Genomic DNA, 27,606 nt, shown 5'->3' with positions numbered 1-27,606 from the left:
GGGACTGTGTCCAGTTCAAACACTTGGCTAGTGTGCTTCAGCCCCTGGCAGGAATTGTGCTTCATCCAGCCTCTGTAAATCTTGAAAGTGAATCAGTCTGAACATAGATTTCAGATAATTGCTCCCCCTGCTGAACTGTAATATCCTTTTGGGGAATGAAAACTGCCATATTACCAAGGCATCTCTATGTTTATCATATTTTTAATCTGCGGCTTGCTGCCTGTTGTATCGGGGTGCCACTCTCTTCGTTGTGTGAAGGGAAATTAGCTCTCCCTCCAGGAAGAAAACTACAAAGGGGTGGCAGCCATACCTTTAGATAATCTAGCCTTGAACTTCTGGAGCTGGGAAGAGGTAGGAAGGTGATGCCTCAATTCACCCCCAAAACAGAAGATTTCCTCCACTTTCCTCGCTAACTTGTGCTGCACTCCAGAGCCAGCAGAGGGCATAGATTCTCTTCATTTTTTGTTATTATTCCTCTCCCCCCCCTTTCTAGATAAAGGGAGCTATGATCAAATAATACAAAATAGGATACAGTCTTACAGCTGTGGAATCTGAGCTACGTGCCGGCCCTCAGTTTTGTGAGGCTTAACTCCAGATGCCCACAGTGCGCTGAACTGATAAATCATGGTTACACCTTTTGTTTCCCCCCTTCTCAACCACAGCTTAGTTTTTCAGCACATGGGTCCATTTTGAAAATACCACTGCTTGTCAGCCCTGGAATGCATGGATTAGCAAAGAGTCACTCTGAACACGTGCAGAGTGCTTGCTCATCCCTCTGTAACAACAACCAGGTTCCTGGAATTGGAAGGCAGGAATCCCTTGTGAAAGGGTAGGGCTATTTCATAAGTGAGGGAACTTTTTCTGCATGGGGGCCACATTCCATTCTGGGCAACCTTTTTGGGGCCTCATGCCAGAGGCAGTAGTGGGCAGAGCAGTAAATGTGAATTTTACATTTTTATGGAAGGCTAGTTTTCCCCACCTCCCATTTTGGAAAGCAGGAGGACTAACAGAGTTCTAGGAGACATCCTAGACAGGCAAAAAACACCGAAGGAGATTGTTACGAAAGCAGAGTTGGTGAAGGAAGGGACTTGCAGTGCGAGTGTGTCCTGAGGGGAGAGTCTTGAGGCCCATGTAGCGAGAGCCTTTGAGGGCCTCATTCGACCCTCAGGCCTAAGATCCCCCATTCCTAGGATATTGGGAAGTCTTGAACCCAGAACCTGTTTCAGAAGGGAACTGCTGACCTGAAGAAACTCAATCTCTCTACATATCCTACCATTTTGCTGCTTGTAGTATTTTAAAATTGTAAACCACCTCAGGTGCCTTGCCAGAAAGTGTATGTATATAAATGCAACCAGCCATTAATTAAATAAAAATAAAGTAAGTTGCCTGCACCAGGCCCTGGTCCTGAATCATTCACTGCCAAGTTGATTGGCAGCACTCGGAATGAGAACAGAGAAAAGAGAAGACTACTTTGAACGGTGGATATAATTTCTCTTGGAATTAACTCTGTGGCAAGATGTTGTAGCTGTTTTTAAAAGTGGACCAGACCTGTTCATGGAGGGTGGGTTCTGTCACTGGCTATTGGCCGCAATGGCTATATGGAACCTCCACGTTCAGAGACAGGATACCTCAAAATGTCTGTCGGTGGGGAAATGGCAAGGAAGGGCTGGATGAGTCTTTGGTGTGATCCAGCAAGGCTTGCCTTGCATTAGGGTACTGTCTCTCTCTCTCTGCCAGGGCCCTGGTAAATGCCTGGGCTGGCTGTGTCCCTCTTGACTTCTGAGGTTGCACCAGACCTTAATCCTCTGGACTTATCTTTAGATAGTAAACATGTATTGCTTCACTTCAAAATGTGTTAAGCCAGCCCTGCTGCGTTTTTTGGGGAAGGGCCTTCCTGCTCCTCTCTGTAGATGGGGTGCTGGCCGTCTGCCCTAAGGCCTTGTCCGGATGGCACACTGCTCCTAGGGTTGTACATCATACAGTGTCTACAAAGGACCAGACTGCTCCTGTTTAAAAGCTGGGGAGATGGGGGAAGACATGCCATGCATCCGTATAGCTATGTAGCTCCCCCCCCCCGCCCCCGTCGTGAGGAGTTGATTGATTAACTGACTAGCCAGGATATGATCTCACATCCCCTCTTATGGAAGGACAGGAAAATGACTAGGGGCAGTGAAGGCCCCTGACGCATGGGGGAAATTTGCCTGGCTGTAGAAAGGGGGCAAGCTTGGTGGATCATTCCTGCCCCTCCAACACTACAATGGGGCAGGCGGGCGGGCTTGTGGTTGCTCAGTTCATGACAACTCTTGCTGCTTCTGTTCGGGGATGGGTTCTCCAGCTCCTAAAAGCGGACTCCAATCAAGGACGTTGAGGAGATCTGGTGTACGATGCTGCAGCTAAGACAGCGAGCTGGGAGATACCTGATTTCAAATCTTGCCTCCTCCACTATTTTCTGTGTCTCAGCTCCTTCACCCACACAACCTGTTTCAAAATCTGGGATGGTTCTGCTGTTCCGGGCTGTTGGACAGGCTGTGAATAGTGTATGTAAAATGCTTTGATCACATGAAAACATACCTTGGAAACACAAAGAATTCTTATTATCCGCTGCTATGCATTTCTGCCTTCCTTTGAAGACTGGTGCTTCTATTTTTTTTTTTTAAGACTCCCTGGGTCCAAAAACAAATCCCTCACACCACATCTCGAGCTTGCGTGTAGCTCCTCCTCCTTGCTCCCACTGGGGATGTGCCAACCTTACACACACACAACACCCCGTGACCTATGCCTTGTGATGAACCTCCTTCAGCCTGTACCAGCGCATAGTTGGCGCATCCGACTGTCCGTACCAGGCTGCCCGCCCCTGGGTTCTCTCTGATGCCAGGCCTCAGATTGCCAGTTTTTTCTGTGCCTGGCTGTGACAGCCTGTTGTCTTTCTCTTTCTCCTGCCCCCCTCCCTGCCCACCCCACACTGCCCCTTTAGCTGATCCTGTATGCTATTCTATTGGACTGTGGTGGTATCTCTTCTATTCTCTGGCCTTTGAGCTTCCTGTTCTGGGCCAGCCTTTCCCTTAAACAAGACTTACTCCTCCTGTCTTGGGCTGTGTTCTTCCGCAGGCTTAAGGCATTGAACTGAACTTTAAACACAGGTTCAATATTGGGATGGGGGGGGCGCTCCTCTTCTCCTTGAGAGGGGAGTTGTGGCTGATCCCCACCCACTTTACTTCCCAGCCTTTGGGAGCTGAAGTGGACCCACCCCTTAATGCTGTTGTGTGTCCGCAGATGTCACCTGGAAGTGTTTCCTTTACCTTGAAATGGAAGAAACTTCCCATTTTTGGAAGTGATAGACCCATTGAAGTGAATGCACACGACTAACTTCGACGCCTTTATTTCAGTGGGTCAACACTGAGTAGGACTAGCACAGCCTGGTGCAGCTGTGCCCTCTATTCTAGGCCAGGGTTTGCCAAACTTGAGTCTCCAGCTGCTGTTGTTTTCCCCCGGACTACAGTTCCCATCATCCCTGACCACTGGTCCTCCTAGCTAGGGATGATGGGAGTTGTAGTCCAACAACCGATAGAGACCCAAGTTTCGGAAACCCTTTTCTAGGCGTCCCTTCTTCATCTTTTTGCCCTGTTCATTTGTGTGTGAGAGAGACCACCGGCCCCGATCTCCAAGGACCCTCCCGCTCGTCCTCCTCTCTCTTGCGTCTTCCAAGCCTGCCTTTCTGCCTATGTGCGTAGCCAGGATTATTGTTGGGTGGGGGCAGGCCTTTTGTTGGGGGGGGGGCAGAACCTCAGTTTGTTATACATTTTTTATTGATTGGGGGGCAGCTGCCCCCCAGCCCTCGACTTTTCTCTCCTTGCTCCGTCCCTTTCGCCCCCTGTGTGCCTTTCCGTCTCCCCTTTCCCGCCCTTCTCTCAGTCTCTGCCCCCGAAAAAAACCGCTCCGGGGCGGGGGTCTCTCCCGACTGCTCTGCCCGTCCACCCCAGGAGGGGCTGGCCCGCCTGCCCGCTGCTGCTGCTCTTCCTCCGCCCCTTGGCCGGCTTAGCGGGCGGGCGGCCTTCCCTTTTCCCCTTCCCCCTCCTCCTCCTGCCGTGGAAGAGGCGGAGCCGCCTGGGCAGCCTGGCCCAGCCGAGCGAAAGTCTCTCCAGCCTGGCTGCTGCTGCTGCTTGTTGCTGCCGCCGCCGCCGCTGGCTCTCGCTTCCCGCCCCGCTTGTACGCCCCGTCGGGGCCAGCGCCGCGCCCGATGAATGGAGTCGCCTTTTGCCTGGTTGGGATCCCGCCGCCGCCGCCGCCAAGGAGTCCCGAGGTGAGCCCGCGCCGGGGCAAGGAAAGTGGGTCTAGCGGGGTATGTGTGGGGTGTGTGTTTGTGTTTGTGCATCTGCGCTGAATAAGCTGGGCTGGCGGCCCTGGGTCGAACTGGGCAGGCTTGCAGAGAAGCCTGACCCGGAGCGGAGAGAAGGATTATGCTGGGTGGGCTTGGAGGATCAAGAGGGGCTGTTAGGGAGACTCTTAATCCCAGGGCTGTGTCTTTGAGCCCTGTGTTGGGCAAAAAAGATTTCTGCATTGCTGGGGGCTGGACTAGATGACCCTGGTGGTCTCTTCCAATTCCACAATTCTGTGATCCCAGGGAGAATTTACTGGGAGGAAAGAAAGAGAGGTTATAGTGGGCAAGTCCTGGAAGCTCATACTGGATGAACTGGGGGGTGGGGGGAGAAGGGTGTGTGTTTGTGGTGAAGGGTGGACCAGCTTTGAGTGCAGAAGTTTCTGGGTTCAGTCTCTTGGCATTTCCAGGTAGGGCTGGGAATGTCCTGCCATCCTTGCTCCACTCAAGGTGATTCAACTGTGGGAACATATGCAAAGTGCCTGTGAATTTGGAACCCAACGTGGTTTAGTGTTTTGTTTTTAAATTCTGGAGTAAAACACAGCTGTAGCTCAGTGGCAGCACAGATGTCTTGCACGAGGTCCAATCCCTGGCATGTCTAGGTAAAACTGTGAAGGTCCTCTGCCTGGAACCTTGGCAAGCCCTAGCTAACAGGACCAGTGGTCAGGGATGATGGGAGTTGTAGTCCCAAAACATCTGGAGGGCTGAGTTTGCCTATGCCTGGTGTAGACAGTACTGCGTTAGCCTGTCTCAGTATAAGGCATGTGATGTAGGCATGGTGCTGGCATGGAAGACGGGAGGTGGGGCAGAATGGCTTGTTTCGGTATGTTCTCTGGTACCCCCGCCTTTGTCCTTTGGATGGAGTTAATAGCTGGGTAGGGGTGTGTGTGGCCTTGATGCTTGTGGCTTTTTATGGTTCAGGGATAGGCTTTGGGGGGGGGGATCTGAAGCTTGCTGGTATGCTAGCATCAAAGACTCTTGCTGATTCAGGAAAACAGGAAGGAAAATAGCTACTTGGGAGGTGAGTTTGGCTACTGGCTGAGATCGGTGGGATCAAAGAGGGTGTGGATCATGTGGCTGCTCAGTGCGCTCAGCAGGAACCTGGGGTGCTTTTCAGGTGGGTCCTTACTTGTGGAATATCCATGGTTCATTTGCTCTGACACCCTTTGGCAATACTAATTGCTGCAGGGGTGGATGTTCCATAGAGCTATCTCCTAATCTTTTGAGGTGTGTATGGTTTTGACATGGACAATTGTTGGGGATTGCCCCATATTGCAGTGTAACAGCGCCCCTCCTCAAATCCAGTGGATCTGCCTCTGAGCTTTCCTGATTCATTTTGTTTCAGGTCCCCGTTCTTGCCAGGTATGCTTCCCCATCACCTTTCTCCATGCTAGCTTTTTGAATGTATCCCCCCCCTTTTCACATTTAATAAGTGTCTGATCATGGCAGTGTTGGGCACTGTGCCACCTTAGACCACAGGTGGGTGATTTGTATTTTTTTAATACTCCCCACTGTAAAATGCATATACATACAGCTTCCCTAGAAAACCTGCAAGGGGAGAGGCTCCAGGCTTCCTGAGATTCCTTCTTTCTTTAACCTGCATAGAAGTTTTTTAAAAAACAAACAATTCAGGGGATCAAATGCATGGTCCCTCACTTACTGCACAAAGCGCCACAAGCCCATTCCCTCCTCAGTCTTCTGCCCATATGGGCCAGGCCCAAGGCAAGGCATTTTAAGGGCACATGTTGAAAGTTAACTGCATGTTCTGACCAGGAAGCTCTGTTTGCCTGTCTTGCGATATGAGGGACCTGGTTGCCATTACGTGCATTCCTTCTGCACATGTCCTGGGAAATCTTGTTCTTTGATTATTTCTGCACATCATCCATGGTTAAGTCCTGGCTTTGGAAAGAGTTTCTGCTTTGAGGTCATCTTGGCCTTGGGAGCCATTGCAAAGGTGTTGCTTGCTTAAACATTTCCCCTTGCTCCCGGAAAATCCCAGTGGATGCTCTTTTAAAAAAACAGGTGTTCCCCTACCTCATCCCAAACGTGCAATTTGCTTTTAAAACTTCCCGTTCTGTAGATGTAGCAATCTTTCCCACCATATATTTGCATGAACAGCCATGAGTTTATCCTATCCTTCGTGGGCTGTGTATTTTAAGGCTTTATTTCAAGAGTTTATTTATTTTAGAGTAAGAGTAAAAATAGTGTGCCTCTGAGCATGTGTAGACAGCATGTCTACGCTGGGCTGCTATGCTGCCATCAAAGGGCTGCGGCCTACCTCCTACACATCTGGTATTGGGCTGTTTGACTTCTGGGCAGGTCCTTTCCTTTTAAGAGGTATTCATTGCTGGCTCTAGCTTTCTGCAGCCAAGTACTTTTACCCAGAAAGGGCCTTGTCCATCTTCCGATTCCGAATTAAAAAACCACCCATGCCTTTTCTTGTTCTTTCCTTTCATTTGAGTTTCCTTGTCAACTTGGTCTCCCCCACAGGCTCCACGCTTCCCTGCTTATCTGCTTCCCAGTGTACAGAAGTTCCTGCCTGCCTGTCTAATTTTTCCGGTTACGCTGGTGCTTTTTTAACTGGATGGGATGTCCTTTCTTTCTTTCCTTTTTTTAAAAAAATGTGGCGGAACCTTGCCTCTGGCTTTTGCTTTGCAATGCTCTTCAATTTCATTTCTCGACACCACCCCCCTCTAAATTTTAACAATTTGTGGGTGTAATTCCAACAGTGCGTTCTTATTAAGTTCCAGGTCAGTGCTACCTTCCGCAACCTGGTGCCCTCCAGATCATCCCCCGACCCCCAGCCAGCACAGCTCTTCTGCATACTCTGTCAGCTGCCTGGGAAATATAATTTGTTTTTGAAGGTGGAGGAGATGAATTATGTAAATAAGTTACATTTTGGAACCCCCGTTCCCTAAAATCTCATCTGTGTCGGGAGCTGTCTGTGGCTATTCAGATAGCCCCTGAGAAAAGTACTCTTCGCACGTGTTCAGAAAACTCGTGTCTCTATTATCACTTTAGTCGATCCAAAGGCCCGGCTCTGGTGTTGAAAATATGATTCTGGGAATGATTCTGATAAGCCAGAGCTTATGTGTCAACTATCTTTAAGTGTTTCCTGGTAAGAAACATAACATAGTGAAGCCCAAGAGGTGGCTGACAAACTATGGAAACAATAAGTTCAGGATTGTAGTACAGGTGGTGATCATTTTGCATGGAGGCTCCGTTCCTGGCCCCCTGTGGGCATCGGCGGAGCACGCTTAAGCCCGCCTCCATTCTGCCCTCTTCCGGGTTCAAATGGACCCACACGTCAATTGGACGTGCACAAAATGATCACCACCTATACATGGGACGTTTGCTAGAGGTTTAGCTTGAGACACTCTCGCCTTGAGAACTGGTGGCCCTGCAACGTGACTAATAAGGATGTCTCTGAGCATGTGCAGAATGCCTTTTCTTCACTACTGAATAAACACAGCCATCCCCGAGACACTTGAGATTTAAGGAAAAGGCTTTCAAACCACACCCATTGCCTTTTATTTTCCAAATGGACATTGCTATTACAAAGTTGAGGCAGGAACTGTTTTTGCCTTGGTCCCACATGCTAAGATTTCACTACTGCTGACACTGCTGCTCCTGTTCTATACGGATTCTGAGTCCACAGTTTGACACGGTGTCGCATCAGCATCACTTGGGTCGATCCTGTGGCCAAGTTCCTTTTTTTTCCCATACTTGCCTTCTCGAACAGCAGCGGTTTGACTTCCATGTGATCTTTGGCAGGAAGCGATGACTTCAGCAGGAATTAAGCTGCTTTCATTCCTGTTTGTGTTGTCCTATGGCTGAGAAGGAAAGAAACCTGCACTGAGTAAAATGGGGAGGAATGGAGGATGTCTTGTCTTAGAAGAAGAAAAAAGCTCTCTTGTTCAACTATTTCTTCTGCCCAGCCGAACTGGAGGCTTAATGAGAATCACCTGCAGTGGCTGTTTTACTGCTCTCCCTTCCCCGAAGGCTTGAAACTACTGCTAAATCTCCCAGCAGTAATTTAGCATCATATTATGGCTGATCAGGTGTAAACGTATGGTAGCGGGGGGACACACCCGATGGTAGTTCAAGCAGTGAGTAAATTGCTAAGTGTGAACAGCCTATAAAGGGGAGCAGGGTGAGGAGCAGGTTGTGTTTGGGGTGAAAAAGCAAGGTTTCCGGAGTGAATATTGGTCCTAGGAATTCATCTCTCATGTTAATCATGGGCTCAGAAGATTTCCTCTCTCTAAACATACAGATGTGCTGTTGGAGAGAGCAATTCTGTACGGATGCAGAGTTCCGTCAATCAAATATTTATTACGGCCGACCAGCCATTAAAGAAAGTACAAACTGTAAAAATGCATAATTTCAACTTCAGAAGAACAAAAGGTGCCAAGTTAAGAGCGAACCATCGTGGCAGGTCTAAGAGATATCACAACATTCAGATATAATGGCACCTCTTCAGTAATGGATTCATTAGACCCCCCCCCCCTCAGAGAAAATACTCAGAAGGGTCTTTAAGGATCAATCAGGAAACTGCTTCGTAAGGGGGTGAATGATGTGTTCTCTGAACCTCTTGGTAGAATCTACAGCAAAAATACACACAATACACAAAGAGACTGATTTGAGCACTAAATGATTATGTGGAGAGTGCCTATCCTTGCTGAGTTGATACACCCAGTTTCTGTATACCTGGAGATGATGCCTTCTTGAGTTCCTTCACCTTTCTCTCTCTCTCTTTCTGTTCTAATTAAAGTCTAGTTAGCTTTGGCCCCCAAGTTATGCTGATGCCAATAAAACGTCTCCATTGTGCCACAAGAAAAGGATGCCTTTTCCAGTGTGTGCATTGTTCAAATTGCTAGCTCTGGGTATGGCTAAGGTGTAGGCAATGGGTGTGGAGGTTTTACGAAGGGAACAGAATGTGAGGCGAAGGAAAGAGATGCTCGTGAGCACCAGTCAGTGGCTTGCAGTGGGAGGAAGACAGAGAGCAACTCTTATTTCAACTACCTGGTTGGGCTCGAGTCTGGAAATAGCTGTGCTGAAACTGGATTGTTGGCCCCTAAGAATTTGGACATTTCTCTCACTCCCCACCAGCTCTGAGGAAGGGGCTCATTCCTAAACAGTTTAATGTTTGGCTTTCTAGCTTCTAGAAATGTGAAATATTTCCCTGAAGTAAGATGCTAATGGACATGTGAGGGTTCTCAACATTGTGTGTGTGTGTGTTGGGGGGGGGGGCAAGGTTTCAGTAATCCTGAAATAGCATTTCTGAGGACTGAAAGCAAATAGGCCCCGGGCCGAAAGCGAGACGTAGCAGCGTCTTGTTAATTTTTGCATCACTCCCTCCTCCTTGCTTCAGGGTTCATATTAGTCTCGATCGCGTCATTTGCTGCATGTTTGAGGAGAGTTTTTGTGTCTGCAAAAAGATAATAATAATGGAGGGAGCGTGGAAGAGAATACTCTGGATACTTGCCTGGCCTCTTGGGACTTGTTGAAACGGCTTGGAGACGGGTAGCAGGCTATGCTGCAAAGAAATCCACAGTGTTCTTTGCATTTTCACTTTTCATCTCTGTTGGAAATTTTGCCTTTATGGGGTGTGGATGCAGCGAGCCTGGGAAGGTACGCCTCTTAAATCCACGTGGTTCCTTGAGAAATCCTAGCTCATCATGCTGCATATGTGTGGTTCTTTAACTTCTTTTTTTAAAGTGCTATTTGTGGTTTAAAAGGACACTCCATCCTTGCAGAAGTCGGCAGGCCGCCAAGCAGAATCAAGCCAAGAGGAAAGTTTGTTCTGCTCCCTTGCCACAACCGGCTGCTGTGCTAGGCCGCTGGAATTCTGCGTCCGAGTGTGGCATGCCCTTGGAATTTCTTGCCAGGAGATTTTAGAGTATGGAGCAAACGTCGCAGGTAGAACGATCTCTGTGCTGTTTAGCACCGAACTGCGTCCACCGAGATCCACCACCCTCCTCGTTCACACTGTTTAGCTGATTTAGAAATTACTACATTGCTTTGTAAACGAAGCCTACAACTGTTAGCAGCCTGCCAGCCCACACATTTAGTCATTTGTCATTTAATAGTTGGAGGGAAAAGCCAGCTTTTGCAAATTTCCCCTGACTCGTTGCCCGGAGGTAATTCTTGCACACTACAGACCACCAGATGTGAGATCGTTCACAAGACTGTGTGGTTGTGACATCACCAAGTTTGAGCATCCAGTCATCTCTTGGAACGTGGCTACCCACCTCTTGCGATTTGCATGAGAGTGTGAACAGCTGCTGTACATCTTGCTGATAAATGTATTTGTGTTTACTGTTCATTGGCTCATATTTTTCCTGTCTCAGATTATGCAGCTGTGTGTGTGCAAGCCAGCCTTAAAAAATTAAATTGAACTTTTGGTAGGGTGGAATGAGGTACCCCAGTATGGGACCTGTGGATTTTTAAGCCCACTTCAAATCTTAGTTTTCTTCATCTTCTTTTATTATTATAAAGAAGTAAAATAAAGTTTCTAGACCTCAGCGTTGTGTGGGGTGGGTGGAGTCTTGCAAATGCACAAGCGGTATCTGATGAATGGGTTCAAGGAGTTAAACCACGGAATGAGGAGTCAAAGGGAGAAATGTTTAATGGGCTTCTGAATTCTTAACATTTTATTATCTTCCCCTCCATATTCTCCACATCTGTATTCCTTCTATAAATTGTGCTCTCTGGTTGCTGGTGGCTTTTTTTATAGCTTGCTGCTTGGCAGATGCTCGAGTTTCCCAGCTAGGTTTCCTTCTCTCTCCCTCTCCCTCCTCTTGCAACTGTGAACTTGAAATACCAGAAAAGTGTGTAGCCACACACCTAGCGCATACAAATGGTGAATTTGGGAACTGGCAAGGGATCCTAGCGCTGAGCTGGCAGCACTGAATTTGAACCTACATTGCCAGCACCGAGCTGTGCATTCTGAAAGTTTTTTCTTTGTGACTTTTCAAAACGCCACAGGGTTCGACTTGTACTGAACTCTTGTACCGGAGCTCAGTTCTGGGACCTGCTCTCAATGCAAGTTCAACACTATAGAGTGTTGTCCTCGCCACACAGTTAGCACAATGATCTGCTGCAGACAGATCATTCTGGGTCCAAACTAGTAAGCACTGTTCCTTTTCTTTAAAAAAAAAAAGAGATTTCCAAACATTATTACAGTATATACTATAGGATGAAGCAAACAACAATAGGCTCGAAAGAAAAAGAACAAAGCAAGTTGTACAGGTCATGCATTATACCATTGTTCCTTATCCCTACCCTGCAGGAGTTTCCTGCAGCCAATTGGAAGCTGTGCCTTAGTTTCTGAACATTTTGGAAGTCGAACTGACTTCCGGAACAGATTCTGTTCGACTTCTGAGATATGACTGCATTGATACACTGTCCAAACTAGTTTGAAGCCCATATTGTGATACTGGTTTCATAATTTTTGACTTGGCAATATATTGCGAATCATTATGCAAAAAATCACAGTGCGGGGAAAACAGTGAAGCCGCTTGATGCCTCTACATAGCTTCATCCTTATTTCAGACATCGTGATATATATCAATGTATCACGATGTTTGGGGACGCAAGTGGCGCTGTGGGTTAAACCACAGAGCCTAGGATTTGCTGTTCAGAAGATTGGCGGTTCAAATCCCTGTGACGGGGTGAGTTCCCATTGTTCGGTCCCAGCTCCTGCCCACCTAGCAGTTTGAAAGCACATCAAAGTGCAAGTAAATAAATAGGTTCCGCTCTGGCGGGAAGGTAAACGGCGTTTCCGTGCGCTGCTCTGGTTTGCCAGAAGCAGCTTCCTCATGCTGGCCACATGACTCGGAAGCTGTATGCCGGCTCCCTCGGCTAATAAAGCAAGATGAGCGCCTCAACCCCAGAGTCGGCCATGACTGGACCTAATGGTCAGGGGTCCCTTTACCTTTACCTTATCACGATGATTAGCTGGTGGTCTATCACAGTTTTGAAAACCAGGTATCCCCGAGCCCTATGATGGTGTAAAAGAAGAGGCTGCCTTTTTTTTAAAAGAAAGGACTCTCTGGGTGTCCTCAGAGAGTCCATATAGCCAGCCAGAACCCATCTGAGTGTGGGGCAGTTTTCCGGGGTGGGCCTCAAACTCTGACGCTTCTCATATCAAGAAAGTAAGCCCTGGTAGACATCTGGCCCAGTAGGCCTCTCCCAGCCCTAACCTGCTGCCTGACAATGATCGGACATGCCGTGTCCCAGCATGGTGGAGGCAGAGAGAGACATCAACAGTGGTCCCCTTCATGAGCCTTCTCGTGAGGGAAAGGATTCGCGGAGGAGGCTGGGGGATGGGGAACTGCTACCCTTGCTTCTAGCACAGTAGCCCCATTGTGGTGCTTTTCGGTCACATTCTTGCCAACTTGGTAATGATTGACCACAGACCCTTTTCTCTCTCTTTTCCCCACCCCCTCCCCCATTCCGGGCCGGAACCTTACTTGGAGTAGACCGCCTTTTGTGGATCAATACATGTTGTTCTTTAGAATGGTGGGCCTTATTAAGGTTACCAGATTTTTTTCAATGAATCTGGGGACACTTTTCAACTTCAGTGGATTTTGTATGGGGACTGATTTGTAAATCCGGGGACTGCCCCCTGGAAATGGGGACATCTGGTAACCTTACCTTAGGATCAATTAACCTTAAGCTGAAAACAGCTGTTGGAGTAAGGGAACTGCCCAGTTTTAACAAGATGGGAGCGGGGCAAAATTTTCTGATGGGAGGTAGTGTGCTGGACTCCCAATTTCCTACCATCTCCAGCTGGCATTGCCAGTGATCAGGGATGATGGGAGTTGTAGTCCAATAAATTAAAGGGTTCTCCATCCCTTTAATAAGCCCCGGGTTCTCAGTTGTGGCCAGTTGTGGTCAGCAAAGAGGTGACTTAACCCCACAACCAGAAGGTTGTGTGTGGTTTTTTTGTTTCTTGTTCAAAAGTGGCATCATGAGAGGGGGGAGAAAATTGGTACACAGGGCTTGGCAGTGGAACACGATACATGCTTTTGATTGGCATGGCGTGGACAAACAAGGGAGCTTTACATGCCGCAGGGTTGTGGGAAGGGGAGGCCAAAGAGTCATAGTTGCTGCTTCTCACCCCACCCCAAAGCAGGGCTCCTGAATGGTGAACAGCTGTGGGACGTGAGCCATTAAACAGAAAGTCAGCCTGGCCATCTAGGTCTTTGCATGCAGAAGATTTCGGGTTCAGTCCTTAGCACCTCCAGGTAGATGGAGCGATCCAATTCTGCATAAGGCAGCTTCCTGTGCTTTCTGTGGCCAGATGTCCATTAGCTCAGGGATGTGGTGAGAACAGGGCACTTAATGGCACTGTGACTCAGCAAAGCACAGAGACCCACACATTTTTGGCTGTCTGTGCTTCCCAAAGACCCTGCTGGGAGTGTGGAATCTCATTTTTGGTGTTGTGCTGAGCTTTGGAGGGATAGCACTTTTGGATCGGAGAGAGCGGTCCATGTATGTATGTATTTATGTATGTATGTATGTAAGTAATATACCTCCCTTCATCATAAGATCTCAGGGCAGTTCACAGAATAAAATACAGGTCTAAACCACTGAGCCTCTTGGGCTTGATGATCAGAAGGTTGGCAGTTCGAATCCGCACAACGGGGTGAGCTCCTGTTGCTCTGTCCCAGCTCCTGCCAACCTAGCAGTCCGAAAGCACACCAGTGCAAGTACAGTGGTACCTCGGGTTATATATGCTTCAGGTTACTTACGCTTCAGGTTACAGACTCCGCTGACCCAGAAATATTACCTCGGGTTAAGAACTTTGCTTCAGGATGAGAACAGAAATCGTGCAGCAGCGGCGCAGCAGCAACAGGAGGCCCCATTAGCTAAAGTGGTGCTTCAGGTTAAGAACAGTTTCAGGTTAAGAATGGACCTCCGGAACGAATTTAGTACTTAACCCGAGGTACCACTGTAGATAAATAGGCTTCATTGCGGCGGGAAGGCAAATGGCGCTTCCATGTGCTCTGGTTTCCATCAAGGTGTTCTATTGCACCAGAAGCGGTTTAGTCTTGCTGGCCACATGACCTGGAAAGCTGTCTGTGGACAAATGCCGGCTCCCTTGGACTGAAGCAAGATGAGCACCACAATCCCATAGTCGCCTTTGACTGGACTTAACCGTCCAGGGATCCTTTACCTTTACTTTTTAAAAACAAGTAAATGATTAAAAACACTAACAACAAAACAATAACCCTCCTTTCCCACAGACACATTTGAAAGGCTGTAGAATATTAATCAGCCAAAGGCCTGGTTGAAGAGGAACGTTTCCGCCTGGCGTCTAAAAATATACAATGAAGGTGCCTGGCAAACCACCTTGGGGAGAGCGTTCCACGAATGGGGAGCCACTACAGAGAAGGCTTGTTCTCGTGTTGCCACACTCTGGACCTCACATGGAGGAGGCACATGAAAAAGGGTCTCAAATGATGAACACAGAGTCCGGGATGGCGTATATTGGGAGCGGCTGTCCTTGAGGATTAACTTCGGAGACACCTTGTTGCTCTCTGTTTGTGGTGCTAGGGAGAGCCTTCCTACTAAGTGTTGGTGCTGACCTTTAAAGCCCTAAACGGCCTCGGTCCTGTATACCTGAAGGAGCATCTCCACCCCCATCCTTCAGCCTGGACACTGGGATCCAGCGCCGAGGGCCTTTTGGCGGTTCCCTCATTGCGAGAAGTGAGGTTACAGGAAACCAGGCAGAGGGCCTTCTCGGTAGTGGCGCCCACCCTGTGGAATGCCCTCCCTTCAGATGTGAAGGGAATAAGTAGCTATCTTATCTTTAAAAGACATCTGAAGGCAGCCCTGTTTAGGGAAGTTTTTAATATTTAATGCTGTATTGTTTTTAACATTCGATTGGAAGCCGCCCAGAGTGGCTGGGGAAACTCAGCCAGATGGGCAGGGTATAAATAATGAATTATTAGTATTAGTATTAGTATTAGTATTGTTACTACTACTACTCTGGAGCCCGGAAGAAGGGTGTGGGGCCTCTCCTTGGCCTTGCACTATCTTTGGAGACACTTGGCGAAACTGGAAGATGTATTGCTGCATTCCAAGTCTCCCTGAGAGGCTTTGCACAAGGTCAGGGTGAAATCTTGCCCTTCTACAGGTTTTGGGGAAGTATGATGGCTTTTATCTGATTAAATAAATTCACCTGTCGGTGGTGAGCTGGCCAGCAATCACAAATGTGGACTCTTGGTAAGGCACATTACACCACAGAAGACTTTTTGTAGTGGACAGGGAAGTTAACAATCTTTGACCCTGGCTAGCTGTTGCTAGTTTTCTCTTTCTCTTTCTCTTTTCTTATGAGTCAATCGATTGTAGAACGACAGAAATCTTCTCTCCAAACAGCGGTGACTTGGAATTTAGCCACGCTTTCAAGGTCTGTAACATCCTTAACTACCTCCACATTTCATCCATTTCTCCCTACAGATAGGGATAATTCCTGTTTTTGTTTTATTTAATCATTATTTACTGTAGACAGGCTCTATGCAACACAGCTCGAACCAGAGAGGGCAGGGACTATGTACAAATTTTCCCATCAGTACGAAATGAAGAAACATAACAAAATACAGAAAAACATTCACAAACACTTAGGAAAGCCATAGTTTGTACATGTATAAAGCCATGGAATCCCAGAGGCTTTTTGCAGCAGTGTAAGAAATTAGGTCCCACCCACGTGGCAGGGAAACGTTTTGGAATACCGTATTTTTCGTCCCATAGGACGCTCCGTCCCATAGGACACACCTAGTTTTTTGGGGGGGGAAATAAAGGAATTCCCCCCCTTTATTCCCCCCCAAAACCAGGTCGGGGAAACCAAACCAGGTCAGGGAACAGCAGTATGGCGGCGCTCTGCCTCCCCGCTGTCCCCCAAGCTTGTGGGGCTGGCGCTGGGGAGAAGCGCGCTTCTCCCCAGCGCCAGCCTCCAAAGCAGGTCGGGGAACAGCGGGATGGCAGTGCTGCACCTCCCCACTGTCCCCCAAGCTTGTGGGGCTGGCCGATGTCTGCCCTGCGCAAGGGGCGCTCTGCTTCAGGGCAGTCTGCGTGCCGGGCGGCAGGCTGCTATCTGCAGCCTAGGGAGCCCTGCAGGAACTCCCGCAGGGCTCCCCAGGCTTGCTGATAGCTTCCTGAAGCCTGTATTCGCCCTATAGGACGCGCACAGATTTCCCCTTCATTTTTGGAGGGGAAAAAGTGCGTCCTATAGGGTGAAAAATACGGTAACTCAGGGAATAGGTTAAAAATAAAATAAAACCTATCATCTCCCAGATATAAGGGTTCTTAATATCACACCCTCCAGATGCTGACGAACTGCAGTATGTACTGGTACCACCCCTGAGCATTGGCTGTGCCGGCAAGGGCTGATGGGAGATGGAGTCCGCAAACGGTTGGAGAGCAATGCATTGGCTACCCCTCTGGATAGGCCAGAATTGACTGGGGTAGGGGGAATGTGGTGGGTGAGATGTGTGATCAAAAGGAAAGGCCTTCAGCGAGATGCTCCCAGTCCTTGAGACTTGTGTATGCGTGTGGGCTGAAGTGGAGGGGGCGGAAGACGAGAGATGGAGAGAGATGAAAACAGTACTGCTAGTAATCTGTGGGAAAACATCTGGTAGTTTCTGAAGGTAGGTGGAGTATAATGAGCTCAGCCCGCTCTCCAGTCTTCCTCCTGCTCTTAAAGGAGAAGAGGGCCCCCGTGATTGGTGGTCTAACCCTCTGCTAGAGGAAGAAAAGCCATTTTGGGTTGGGTCTCTCCCAAGTAGGATTGGAATACAAATCTCTGATCCTCTCCAAAGGGGAACGGCACTTAGAAGGGGAAAGGTCCATTTTAACTAGGTTGGGGCTGGGGAGCCTCTGACCCTCTGAATGATGCCGAACTACAACTCCCACCAGCCTCACCAATCGTAGCCAATGGCCAAGGATGATGGAGGAGGAGGAGTTTGGATTTGATATCCCGCTTTATCACTACCTGAAGGAGTCTCAAAGCGGCTAACATTCTCCTTTCCCTTCCTCCCCCACAACAAACACTCTGTGAGGTGAGTGGGGCTGAGAGACTTCAAAGAAGTGTGACTGGCCCAAGGTCACCCAGCAGCTGCATGTGGAGGAGCGGAGACGCGAACCCGGTTCACCAGATTACGAGTCTACCGCTCTTAACCACTACACCACTGATGGGAGTTGTAGTTCAGCAACACCTGGAGGGCCAGAGATTCCACCACACCTGTGCTAGGTTTTCACAGTTATTGCTACACATAGGGCTGCCATATGTCCGGATTTCCCCGGACATTACTGGGATTTCAAAGGCAGAATTGATGTCCGGGGGGAATTTCTGAAAGGCGGCACTTTTTCCTGGATCGCAGGCAAGTCAATCGAAAAACTGCGTTTTCAGTGGTTTCCTAAAAAAAAAACAACCACTTGGGGGTCTTCCTAAAAAAACGCTCAACCACTTTCCGGGTGTCCTGGTTTTTACTCTTTGAAATATGGCAACCCCAGCTACTCAACTCCACCTGTCACACAGGCAAATGGGAGTCAGAAAAGCACCAAAGTTAATTGTGGTATCTTTTTCTTTTTTTTTCATTTGTGTGCTCTCTTGGATGATTGGGGCATGCACAATAGCTAGAAAATCCCAATTGAGGCCTATTGTGGAGATTTCTCCCCGTTCCATATGGTTCCATCTGTTTTACCTCACCCAAACAAATATTTCTGCAGTAATTTGAGACTTTTAGGATATTTTTTAAGGAGAGCGTTGTGAAGAGTAATGTGTGTTGGAAAGGGGTGGGGGGAAACACTCTTTCCCCACTGACCTTGTAAGTTAGGATATCCCACCCACAGTCCTAGGACAGACCAGAACGTGAGTTATGAGGTATCCCTTCCAGGCTTGCCGCAGGAAATAGCTCATTGTGTTTTGCTCCGTATTTTATTTTATTTTTTGTTTAAAAAAGGAACATAATCACGAAGCCAGAATCTATTTCCAGGGTTCCATGCTTTAAAAGAAAACAGGAAGTCAAAAGACTTGCTTTTCTGGGGGAAATGCCTCTGATTTCAATGCTGTTTGTTTAGGGTTTTCTGAAGGAGGCTGAGGAAGGAGAATAGGATGTATGCTAGTGGGGGGGCTGTTTCCTCTGTTTCTAGAAGTCTCCGTAACGCTTCCTCTGCAGTTCCCACAACCACCACCCCAGGAAGGGTTAATTTGACTCAGCCTCTGAACCTATTTGGAGTGCCTGGCCTCATCCTTGAGATATGTGAAATAATCATGACACAAAGAATACCCATGTTATGCTAGCTCCACACAATTTGCATGGAGAAAATCTCTTATCTCTTTCTCTCTCTCTAAGAAAAAAAGAAAGAAAGAAAAGAAATTAAACAATGCCCATTCTTTGTTCCCACTAGAAGATAATGTTTTTCCTTTATAATTTATTTCTGTGTTTTCCAGGTCTCTCTGGTGGTGGTGGTGGTGGTGGTAAGAAGTAGGAAGGAGAGAGGAAGTGTTTTGTGACTTGAGAAAGAATATCTTGTGACTTTGGCTTTCAAAACAAGATAGCACACATTTTTGAACTTTTGTTTTTTTTCAAGGGAGGTGGGAAGTGTTGTTGTTTAACAGGGGGAAGCAGGGTTTTTCTTTTTCTCTTGAGCTGTTTTCCATGTACTAAGGTCAGAAAAGGTTCCATTGTAAGCAGATTTTATGGTGGGATCTCATATCGTAGGTCTCATTTATACATGCAGCAGAGTGAATGAGGTTGGACAATACCACTTCGTGGTCTATACCACTTCAGGAGCTGGATGCCACTTTTCTTTTTTTAAAAAAACCACCTCCCAGCAAATAGAAATTAGCACAGCAAGGGGTTGGCTGGGCCTAGAAACCACCTTTAAAGGTAAAGGGACTCCTGACTCCTGAGTCGTGACTGACTCTGGGGTTGCGGCGCCCATCTCACTTTACTGGCCAAGGGAGCCGGTGTACAGCCTCTGGGTCATGTGGCCAGCATGAGGAAGCTGCTTCTGGCGAACCAGAGCAGCGCATGGAAACGCCGTTTACCTTCCTGCCGGAGCGGTACCTATTTATCTACTTGCACTTTGACGTGCTTTCAAACTGCTAGGTTGGCAGGAGCAGGGACCGAGCAATGGGAGCTCACCCCGTCACGGGGATTCGAACCGGCGACCTTCTGATTGGCAAGTCCTAGGCTCTGTGGCTTAACCCACAGCGCCACCCGCGTCCCTTAGAAACCACCTTTATGCTGTGTTAAATTCTTATATACTTTAATCTTGCGGGATGGTGTTTAATTTTTCCCTTTCTCACTTTACACATGAGGGGCATCACCTATTTATGGCTTAAAGCTGTCTAGTCCACCCTACCACTTCATATTGCAGCATGCATAGAAATAGATCCATTGCTAGGTAGCATTGAGCATGTGTTTACGCCCAGCAGTGCCAGACTTCCCTGAAAAAAGGGCAGGTGTCTTTACCCTTGTGGGAGAATTCCATTGCCAGTTTGGCTGGGCCTTGCCTGCTGCAGCAAGGGGTTGTAAAAGATTTGCATACAAGGACTAGGTTTCCTGCTTGGCCACTTCTAAATTAAGAAGAAGAAGTTTGCCCAGTTCTTGTAATGCCCTGGCACCATTGCATCCAGTCACCTGTTTTCTCTATTGATGCTTTCTGAACAAGCACAGGGTGGTACACCGAGGATGGACTGTGGAGTTCAGATGCTACTCAGATTACGACCATTATCCAAAACAAGCAACGAGATAAATGGGTTCCTGGCACCCTCTTAGAACAGTTCCCAGAATTTCTTGAAAGTTAAATCTGGAACAGATGTGGCTGCAGCTCACATGTAAAGGTTTATTTAGCATAATGATGATTTCTTTAAAAAATGGTAAGTAGAGTCCTACTGGAAAATCCCATCCTGCCTATGGGAAATCTCAAAATACGACCTGAGTGCAACAGTCTTCTCCCCATTTGTGCTCTGGGGTGTGCTGGAAAGTTGCGATGTGTCTCTGTGTGAGTGCACCACCACTGAGGCTAGTTATTTCGGAAGCCACATGGCCGAGCATTCTGAATGTTGACGGCTGCTGCCATGTGAGGTTCCTATCCTCCTAGGCGTATTTAGCACCCTGCCGTGCCCCCTGCCCCTGGCCCATTCTCCTCCAAGAGCTCCTTTTTGCCATTTCCCTTGCAGGAGCGCCTGGCAGGGGAATGGCGGGCGAGTAGCACTGTAAATTACCCGGTTTATTTACGGGTCAAGGGAGCTGGGCACTCGGGGACCAATGAGTGACATGTGCTAGTCCATTATTAGCTCTAAACGATGGGCCGACAGCTTCACACTCCATTAATTAGCACGGGAGGCGGAGGCTTTTAAACGAGCAAATGTTAGTGCTCTCCCCCACACACACCCCATTCGAGAAGCCTGGATTGTAAGTCATTTGGTCACTTTGAATGGGTGGTAGGAAGTAAGCGAGCCTGTTCTGTTCTGTGTGGCAGGAAGAGCAGAGCAAGGGGCAGCTGCAGAGGCCACCTTAGAGGACTCTGGCACCTAACAGCATCATTCCAAAGAGGTAACTGGATTGGAAGCCCCTCACATTCCCATTTGCTGCTTTGGGCATGGCTGGTGTCAGTACTTGCATGCAAAATACGTCGCATTGGCAGCGGGACGAGCCAATGCAAAAGTATCCAGTGAGAATGTGAGTTGCTTCTTGATGCAACTCCCAGGTCATCTTCTGCAGTAGTGCAGAATACTGAGAGGTACACTTTCTGCATTTGTCACACACGCACACACACCCCACACCCTCTTGCCATCTTCCACAGGTCCACTGTGCCTGCTTTCACTCTCTGGAGAAAACGGGGAGCAGCGTTTGAAATTGGGCAGGCACCGGGCGCATTTTGCACCTGGCTATTGGCCACTTGCGAACAAGTGAAGATGCCTGGACCCAGCAGGGTGGCGCCTGACATCTCCCCCATCTGGTGTGCAATAAATCACAGCAGACTGTGAGGATAGAATGGTGGATGCAGATGGGCCTTTGGTCTAGTGTGGCTCTTCTTACGTCGTTCTTTTTTTTATATATAAATTTTTATTAAAGTTTTTTATAACAACAAAACCAAACCAAAACAATACAATAAAAATGACAAACAAAAAAATATAAAAAACAAATATAATTTCAACCCTTATTTTCTTATAACTTACTTCCCCAACTTCCTCTTGCCTCCCCTTCCTGTATTCCAATTTCCAAATTATTCTTCAGCAAATACTTCCCTTATTTTAACCTTTCTTTTTCTTTTAAACTTATCCATTACCGCTAATAACCACATATTTTCTAATCCAGCGTCATTCTAACATTCATTAATTTTGCAGTATTTCTTTAGATAGTCCTTAAATTTTTTCCAATCTTCTTCCGCTGTTTCCCTTCCCTGGTTTCGGATTCTTACGTCGTTCTGTGGGAAAGTTACCATTGCCTCAGGTTAAGTGATGAGTTGTGTTCTCAGCACTGCAAGCCCACTCTTCCTTTTGAAGCGAGGTGTTTGTAGAAGGCCAGGAGATCATGCAGAATGTTGAACTGTACGCACCTGGATCTGCGAAGGCCTGCGTAGTAGCACTCCTACCTGCTGGCCGTGAAGACTCACTGGGTGACTGTAGGCCAGTCATCGTCTCTTCGCCTTGGCTTACCTCACAGGATAAAATGGGGGTGGGGTGGAGAACGGATCAGGCACACGCCTTGGAGGAAGGGTGGGGGCACAAATGTAAACAGATAAACAGAAGAACAATTTGGGAGCGGCGGAGGAAGGAAACGGTAAGCTGAATTTTTCAGGGTTGCCCCATTCTGCACGAAATAACGGCGGCTTATTTCCAGAGCTGATTCCTGGAGTCTTGTTTACAATGCTATTCTATACTGTATAGACCAAGGACAGAGGTGGGGAGGTGTTTTCAGCCTGTTCCCTTCTGGGGCAGGGCAAGGAGCAAAATTCAACAGAACAACGGGTGTAAATGTTGTTTTTTTGTATTTTTTTTTAAATAGAAAGTGAGTTTCTCCTTGAAATTTTACCCCCCCCTCCATCCTGCATCCAGAGAAGCGATAGGCATTATCAGAATTCAAGGACACATTCCAGCCAGGCTAAAACGCTCAAGGACGGTGTGGCTTGGGAGAGTCCCGAAGATCAGATAGAGAGGCAAGCGGGGGTGGTGGTGGTCGCATTTGACCCCACTGCTGACCCAGAATATGTGAAATATCAGTGAAAGGAAGCGTCTCTCTCTGCAGGTGTGCAGTGCCTTTCCCGGCTTGGCATTGAACCACTTTTTATGCACAATTAGAACTGACTTCGATGTGGGTTTGAGTCCCATCACCCCCTTTTCTTTCTTTCTTTCTTTCTTTCTTTCTTTCTTTCTTTCTTTCTTTCTTTCTTTCTTTCTTTCTTTCTTTCTTTGTAATTCAGCCACGGTAAGCTCTTGTGCAAGACTATCCACAGCATGTCTCATGGCTTTTTTCTGAGTGAGGGGGAGAAAGCTGGTTGCTTCTCTTTGAATCAGAATTCTTGGGGTGGATCTGTAATAGATGTGAAATCGGTGTGTGTGTGTGTGATGGGCATCTTGGAATTTTAAAATCCAGACCCATTTCCGAAGGTCAGGCCTGCATCCCGGGGATGTTGTGCACTGTGTACACTTAACTGGGCTGAGAGCCCAGCAAAAGTGCCTCGCTTTCAAACTTGAAAGCAACGAAAACAAAACTGGGCCTAAATTGGCAATCGGTGCGCTGAAGTTTGCCACGGAAGATAGAGGTTCAGTAACGATGCAGATGAGCAGGGACGGGAGCCAAATGGGAATCGAGTATTGACTGACGGAGGAAAGGCGGCGTGAACTGGAGTGCTGCTGAGATAAAACATTTGCTGGCTTGGGATGACAAAAAGTTGGTTTCCTTCCCTACGCTGACACCCTGAAAGGAATGTCAGCAATCTAGATTGCTTCCTCCCTATCTGGCTGCCTTGCAGTTGGTTTGTTCCATTTCACCTTCGTTTTCTTGATCCACCTTCCCAAAAGGTTTCTCGGCAACCTCAAGGGATCAAAAAACGCATTCCCGCAATTTGATGCTGACCTGCTCCTCCACCCCCACCCCTCGTAAATGAAGGATGCAACAAATTTCTGTGGTTTTCAGTTCCAGCCGTGTATTTGCAGCAGCTGCAGAGTGCGTCCCAAATAAATCAGCAGGTTTTGAACAGGTGTCACTGATCCATGGAGGTGCGGCTGCAACATGTTGCATAATTAGACCAATTGGCCAGAATGGGGAAGGAGGCGCAGGAATCTAGCCTTGGAGAAACAGGCCCAGCATTAAGTGCAATAACTAGTTGGTTCACACTTAGTGGCGAGAGTGGGAAGCCACATCTTGGGGGTGGCATGAGTAGTTAACAAGCCAGTTAGCATTTTCAGCTTGCATGCTTACCTTTTTTTCTAAAAGCATGCATTTTAAAAAGGTGCTTGCAATTGGCTGTTTTCCTTTCTCTCCCCCCCCTCTCCCTCTCTCTCTCTCTCTCTCTCTCTCTCTGTGTGTGTGTGTGTGTGTGTGTGTGTGTGTGTGTGTGTGCTTGTCCATTTAAATTGGGACCATCACAGCACATGTGGTGGTGCTTTATCCCTTCCTTCAGGGAACTTCCAAGTTGTGTTAATAGCTGTCTCGGAGACATTGACATGTAATATTTGAGTGGCAAATCCTTCTGATTTTCCCTCTATTAAAGGATTATTTATTAAATATATGATGCCACACGGGTGGCAAATCCCTTCAGAATATGGTGTTATTTGGCAACGTCGATAAACAGGCAAGTCCTTTTTCTTTGTTTCTGTCTCTTTCATTGTACAATGTAAGTTGGTAATTTTATAATCGTATCCACTCCTGATTTTTTTCTGTTTCTTTTGACTTCATTATCAAAAGTTCCTTGTGTTGAACTTATTTCATTTTTTTGTTTTTCTATTTGTGCGTATTGTCTTGTCTCTGTTGTTCAATAAAATTAAAACCAAAAAAAAAAACAGAGTTATGTAGCTCCCAGTGTTCCCTGGGAAGAAGGACTGATTGTTAAGCTGCACTGACAAATGTAGCTCTCTTGGGGATATAAAGGGGTTTCCTAACAATTCTCAGCACCCTCAGCAAACTACAGTTCCCAGTTTTTTGTGGGGGTGGGGAGGCACGACTTCTTAAAGTGGTATGATACAGCTTTAAATATACAGTGCAGATGGTGCTTAAGTTTTATTCAGAGTAGATACACTGACATTAATGAATGTGATCAACTTAGGTGTACATCCTCGGTTACTAAACTCCATCCATTAATCTCATTTCTGTCCCATTTGTCTTCCTTAATCATAGAGGTTGACTTGACCATATTAAGGACAGTGGTACCTTGGGTTACAGACACTTCTGGTTACAAACACTTCGGGTTACAGACTCCGCTAATCCAAAAGTAGTAAAAGGTAAAGGTACCCCTGCCCGTACGGGCCAGTCTTGACAGACTCTGGGGTTGTGCGCCCATCTCACTTAAGAGGCCAGGGGCCAGCGCTGTCCGGAGACACTTCCGGGTCACGTGGCCAGCGTGACATCGCTGCTCTGGCGAGCCAGAGCCGCACACGGAAACGCCGTTTACCTTCCCGCTGGTAAGCGGTCCCTATTTATCTACTTGCACCCTGAGGTGCTTTCGAACTGCTAGGTTGGCAGGCGCTGGGACCGAGCAGCGGGAGCGCACCCCGCCGCAGGGATTTGAACCGCCGACCTTTCGATCGGCAAGTCCTAGGCGCTGAGGCTTTAACCCACAGCGCCACCTGCGTCCCTAATCCAAAAGTAGTACCTCGGGTTAAAAACTTTACCTCAGGATGAGAACAGAAATCATGCAGCAGCGGCAGCGGGAGGCCCCATTAGCTAAAGTGGTACCTCAGGTTAAGAACGGACCTCCAGAACGAATTAAATTGGTGAGCACTGGTACCATTAAATTGGTACCACTGTACTCCCATCCATTTTGTTCGGATTTTGGTTATTTTTTTCCTGGGATCTCCTGTAAAGTAAGTGTTATAATCTATAGCAGCTGGGCTTGATGCCTTGGCCTTGTGCAATTTTTTAATAAAGCTCAGTAAAAAGAACGAAGGGTCCAGTGGAATGCCTTGCCCTCAAATTCCTTTAGGCACAGTGGCCGCCATTCATCAGAAATCATATGCTTTTTACAGCATTTCCACCTGAGGTTGATAAAGTTACCTTTATCCTCCCCACAATGACAGCGTTTGCCAGCTTCTATCTTTCCCCGTTTAAGGGGCTTCCACGAAGCCCAGTGCCATTGATACAACATTGTACAGTGGTACCTGGGGTTAAGAAGTTAATTCGTTCTGGAGGTCTGTTCTTAATCTGAAACTGTTCTTAACCTGAAGCACCACTTTAGGAAATGGGCCTCCTGCTGCTGCTGTGCCGCTGCTGCACGATTTCTGTTCTCATCCTGAAGCAAAGTTCTTAACCCGAGGTAATATTTCTGGGTTAGCGGAGTCTGTAACCTGAAGCGTATGTAACCTGAAGCGTATGTAACCCGAGGTACCACTGTAATGCAATTCTCTTTATAGCTCCTTCTGCAATAGGGAAAGACAATGCATAGTTTAAAAAGAAGTTGCCAGACTAACTCTGATGTGCTGTGATTTATTGCACACCTCCCATTTGAATTGCAGGACTCCTGAACCTTCTTCAAATTTGACCCTACAGTGGTACCTCTGGATGCAAACGGGATCCGTTCCAGATCCCCGTTCGCATCAAGAAGCGAACACAACCCGCGGCCGCGCATCTGCATGGGTCGCAATTTGTCAGCTTCTGCGCATGCGCGTGACGTCATTTTGACCATCTGCACATGCGCAAGCGGCGAAACCCGGAAATAACACGCTTTGTTACTTCCGGGTCACCACAGCGCACAACGCGAAAATACTTACCCTGAAGCTACTTAAACCCGAGGTATAACTGTAGTATATAAATTTGTGTGAATGCTTTGTCACTGTGTTTTTCTGTTAACAATTTTTCAAATTCTTATCTCAATGTATTGTTTGGTTCCAACTTAGAGGGGTGTGTGTGTGTGTGAGAGAGAGAGAGAGAGAGGGGGGGGGGGAGAGTGCAAGTCCCTGTCAGCAAGACCCTTTCAGTTGAGGGACAGCAAACTTTTTCTCGTCCAGCTGGGAGGGGGGAAGGGGGCCGGGCTGCCTTCTCCTCCAGCGTCTGTTTTTCCTCCCACTGGGGAAAAGACAGTGCAGTTCTTAGGTTGCATCCCTGCTGCCCCTTGGTTCTTTGGTCCTCCCCCCCCCCCATCTGTTGCAGCAGTGCCTCTAGCTGACTTGCAAGGCCAGGACCAGGATGTTGCTGTGTTTGCTTTGCAAGTCACCGAATCAATATTTGACGCCAGTTTTAATGGGGTGTTTATGTCAAGCCTAGCAGAGTCCCTGTGTCATTTTCTTTATTGACATGACAAACAAGTGAGTGCAAGCAGGTGAGCTTGAGGTCCTGTTGCTTCTCCAGGCGTTTGGAAGCCAAGAGCCTCTCAGACGTAAAGCCTGGCTGTTCAGACACACCTTTGAAGCTTGACCCTTTTCCCTCACCAGTTTTATTGATACGCAGTTGATGCTTATACTGATGTTATTGTTGTAGCATTATGTTTTCTGTAGCCTGTTACAGCTGGCAGTGGGGACTTGTTCTTATGATTATTTTATTATGCTGTTTATTATTATTTATTTTAAAAGGGACATGGGTGGCTCTGTGGTCTAAACCACTGAGCTTCTTGGGCTTGCCAGTTGGAAGGTCGGCGGTTTGAATCCCCGCTGCGGGGTGAGCTCCCGTTGCTCTGTCCCTGCTCCTACCAACCTAGCAGTTCGAAAGCACACCAGTGCAAGTAGATAAATAGGTACTGTAGCAGCAGGAAGGTAAATGGCATTTCCGTGCGCTCTGGATTCTGTCACGGTGTCCCGTTGCACCAGAAGCGGTTTGGTCATGCTGGCCACATGACCCGGAAAGCTGTCTGTTGACAATGCCGGCTCCCTCGGCCTGAAAGCAAGATGAGAGCCACAACCCCAGAGTCGTCTGCAACCCTTCAGGGGTCCTTTACCATTTGCCTTGTTGTTTGTTTTATTATGTTTTTTTATTATACTCCGTACAATGTGTTCTTAATGTTGTACACCACCCTGGGATCTTTTAATGAAGGGTATATAAATTTAATGAATAATTGGA

The 27,606-nt window shown here is 47.6% G+C and overlaps 1 protein-coding gene across 3 annotated transcripts in view; it reads left to right on the top strand.

Annotated features, from left to right (window-relative positions):
* The window catches only part of ARHGAP23 (Rho GTPase activating protein 23), a 170,181-nt gene that overhangs the window by 23,178 nt on the left and 119,397 nt on the right, over positions 1–27,606 (top strand). The window contains exon 1 of one of the 3 annotated variants that reach the window (XM_081885545.1): positions 4,143–4,300. The exons of the other annotated variants lie outside the window; for them this stretch is intronic. Coding sequence (XP_081741671.1) covers positions 4,238–4,300 — 63 coding nt within the window. The 5' untranslated portion in view covers positions 4,143–4,237. Of the gene's footprint in view, positions 1–4,142; positions 4,301–27,606 lie in introns of those variants that run through there. 3 annotated transcript variants of the gene reach the window in all.

The sequence above is a fragment of the Podarcis melisellensis genome (assembly GCF_964234715.1).
Source record: "Podarcis melisellensis genome assembly, chromosome: 13".
Classification (NCBI taxonomy): domain Eukaryota; kingdom Metazoa; phylum Chordata; class Lepidosauria; order Squamata; family Lacertidae; genus Podarcis; species Podarcis melisellensis.
The sequence above is the reverse complement of the archived record's forward strand: the minus strand, read 5'-3'. Positions and strand labels throughout refer to the sequence as shown.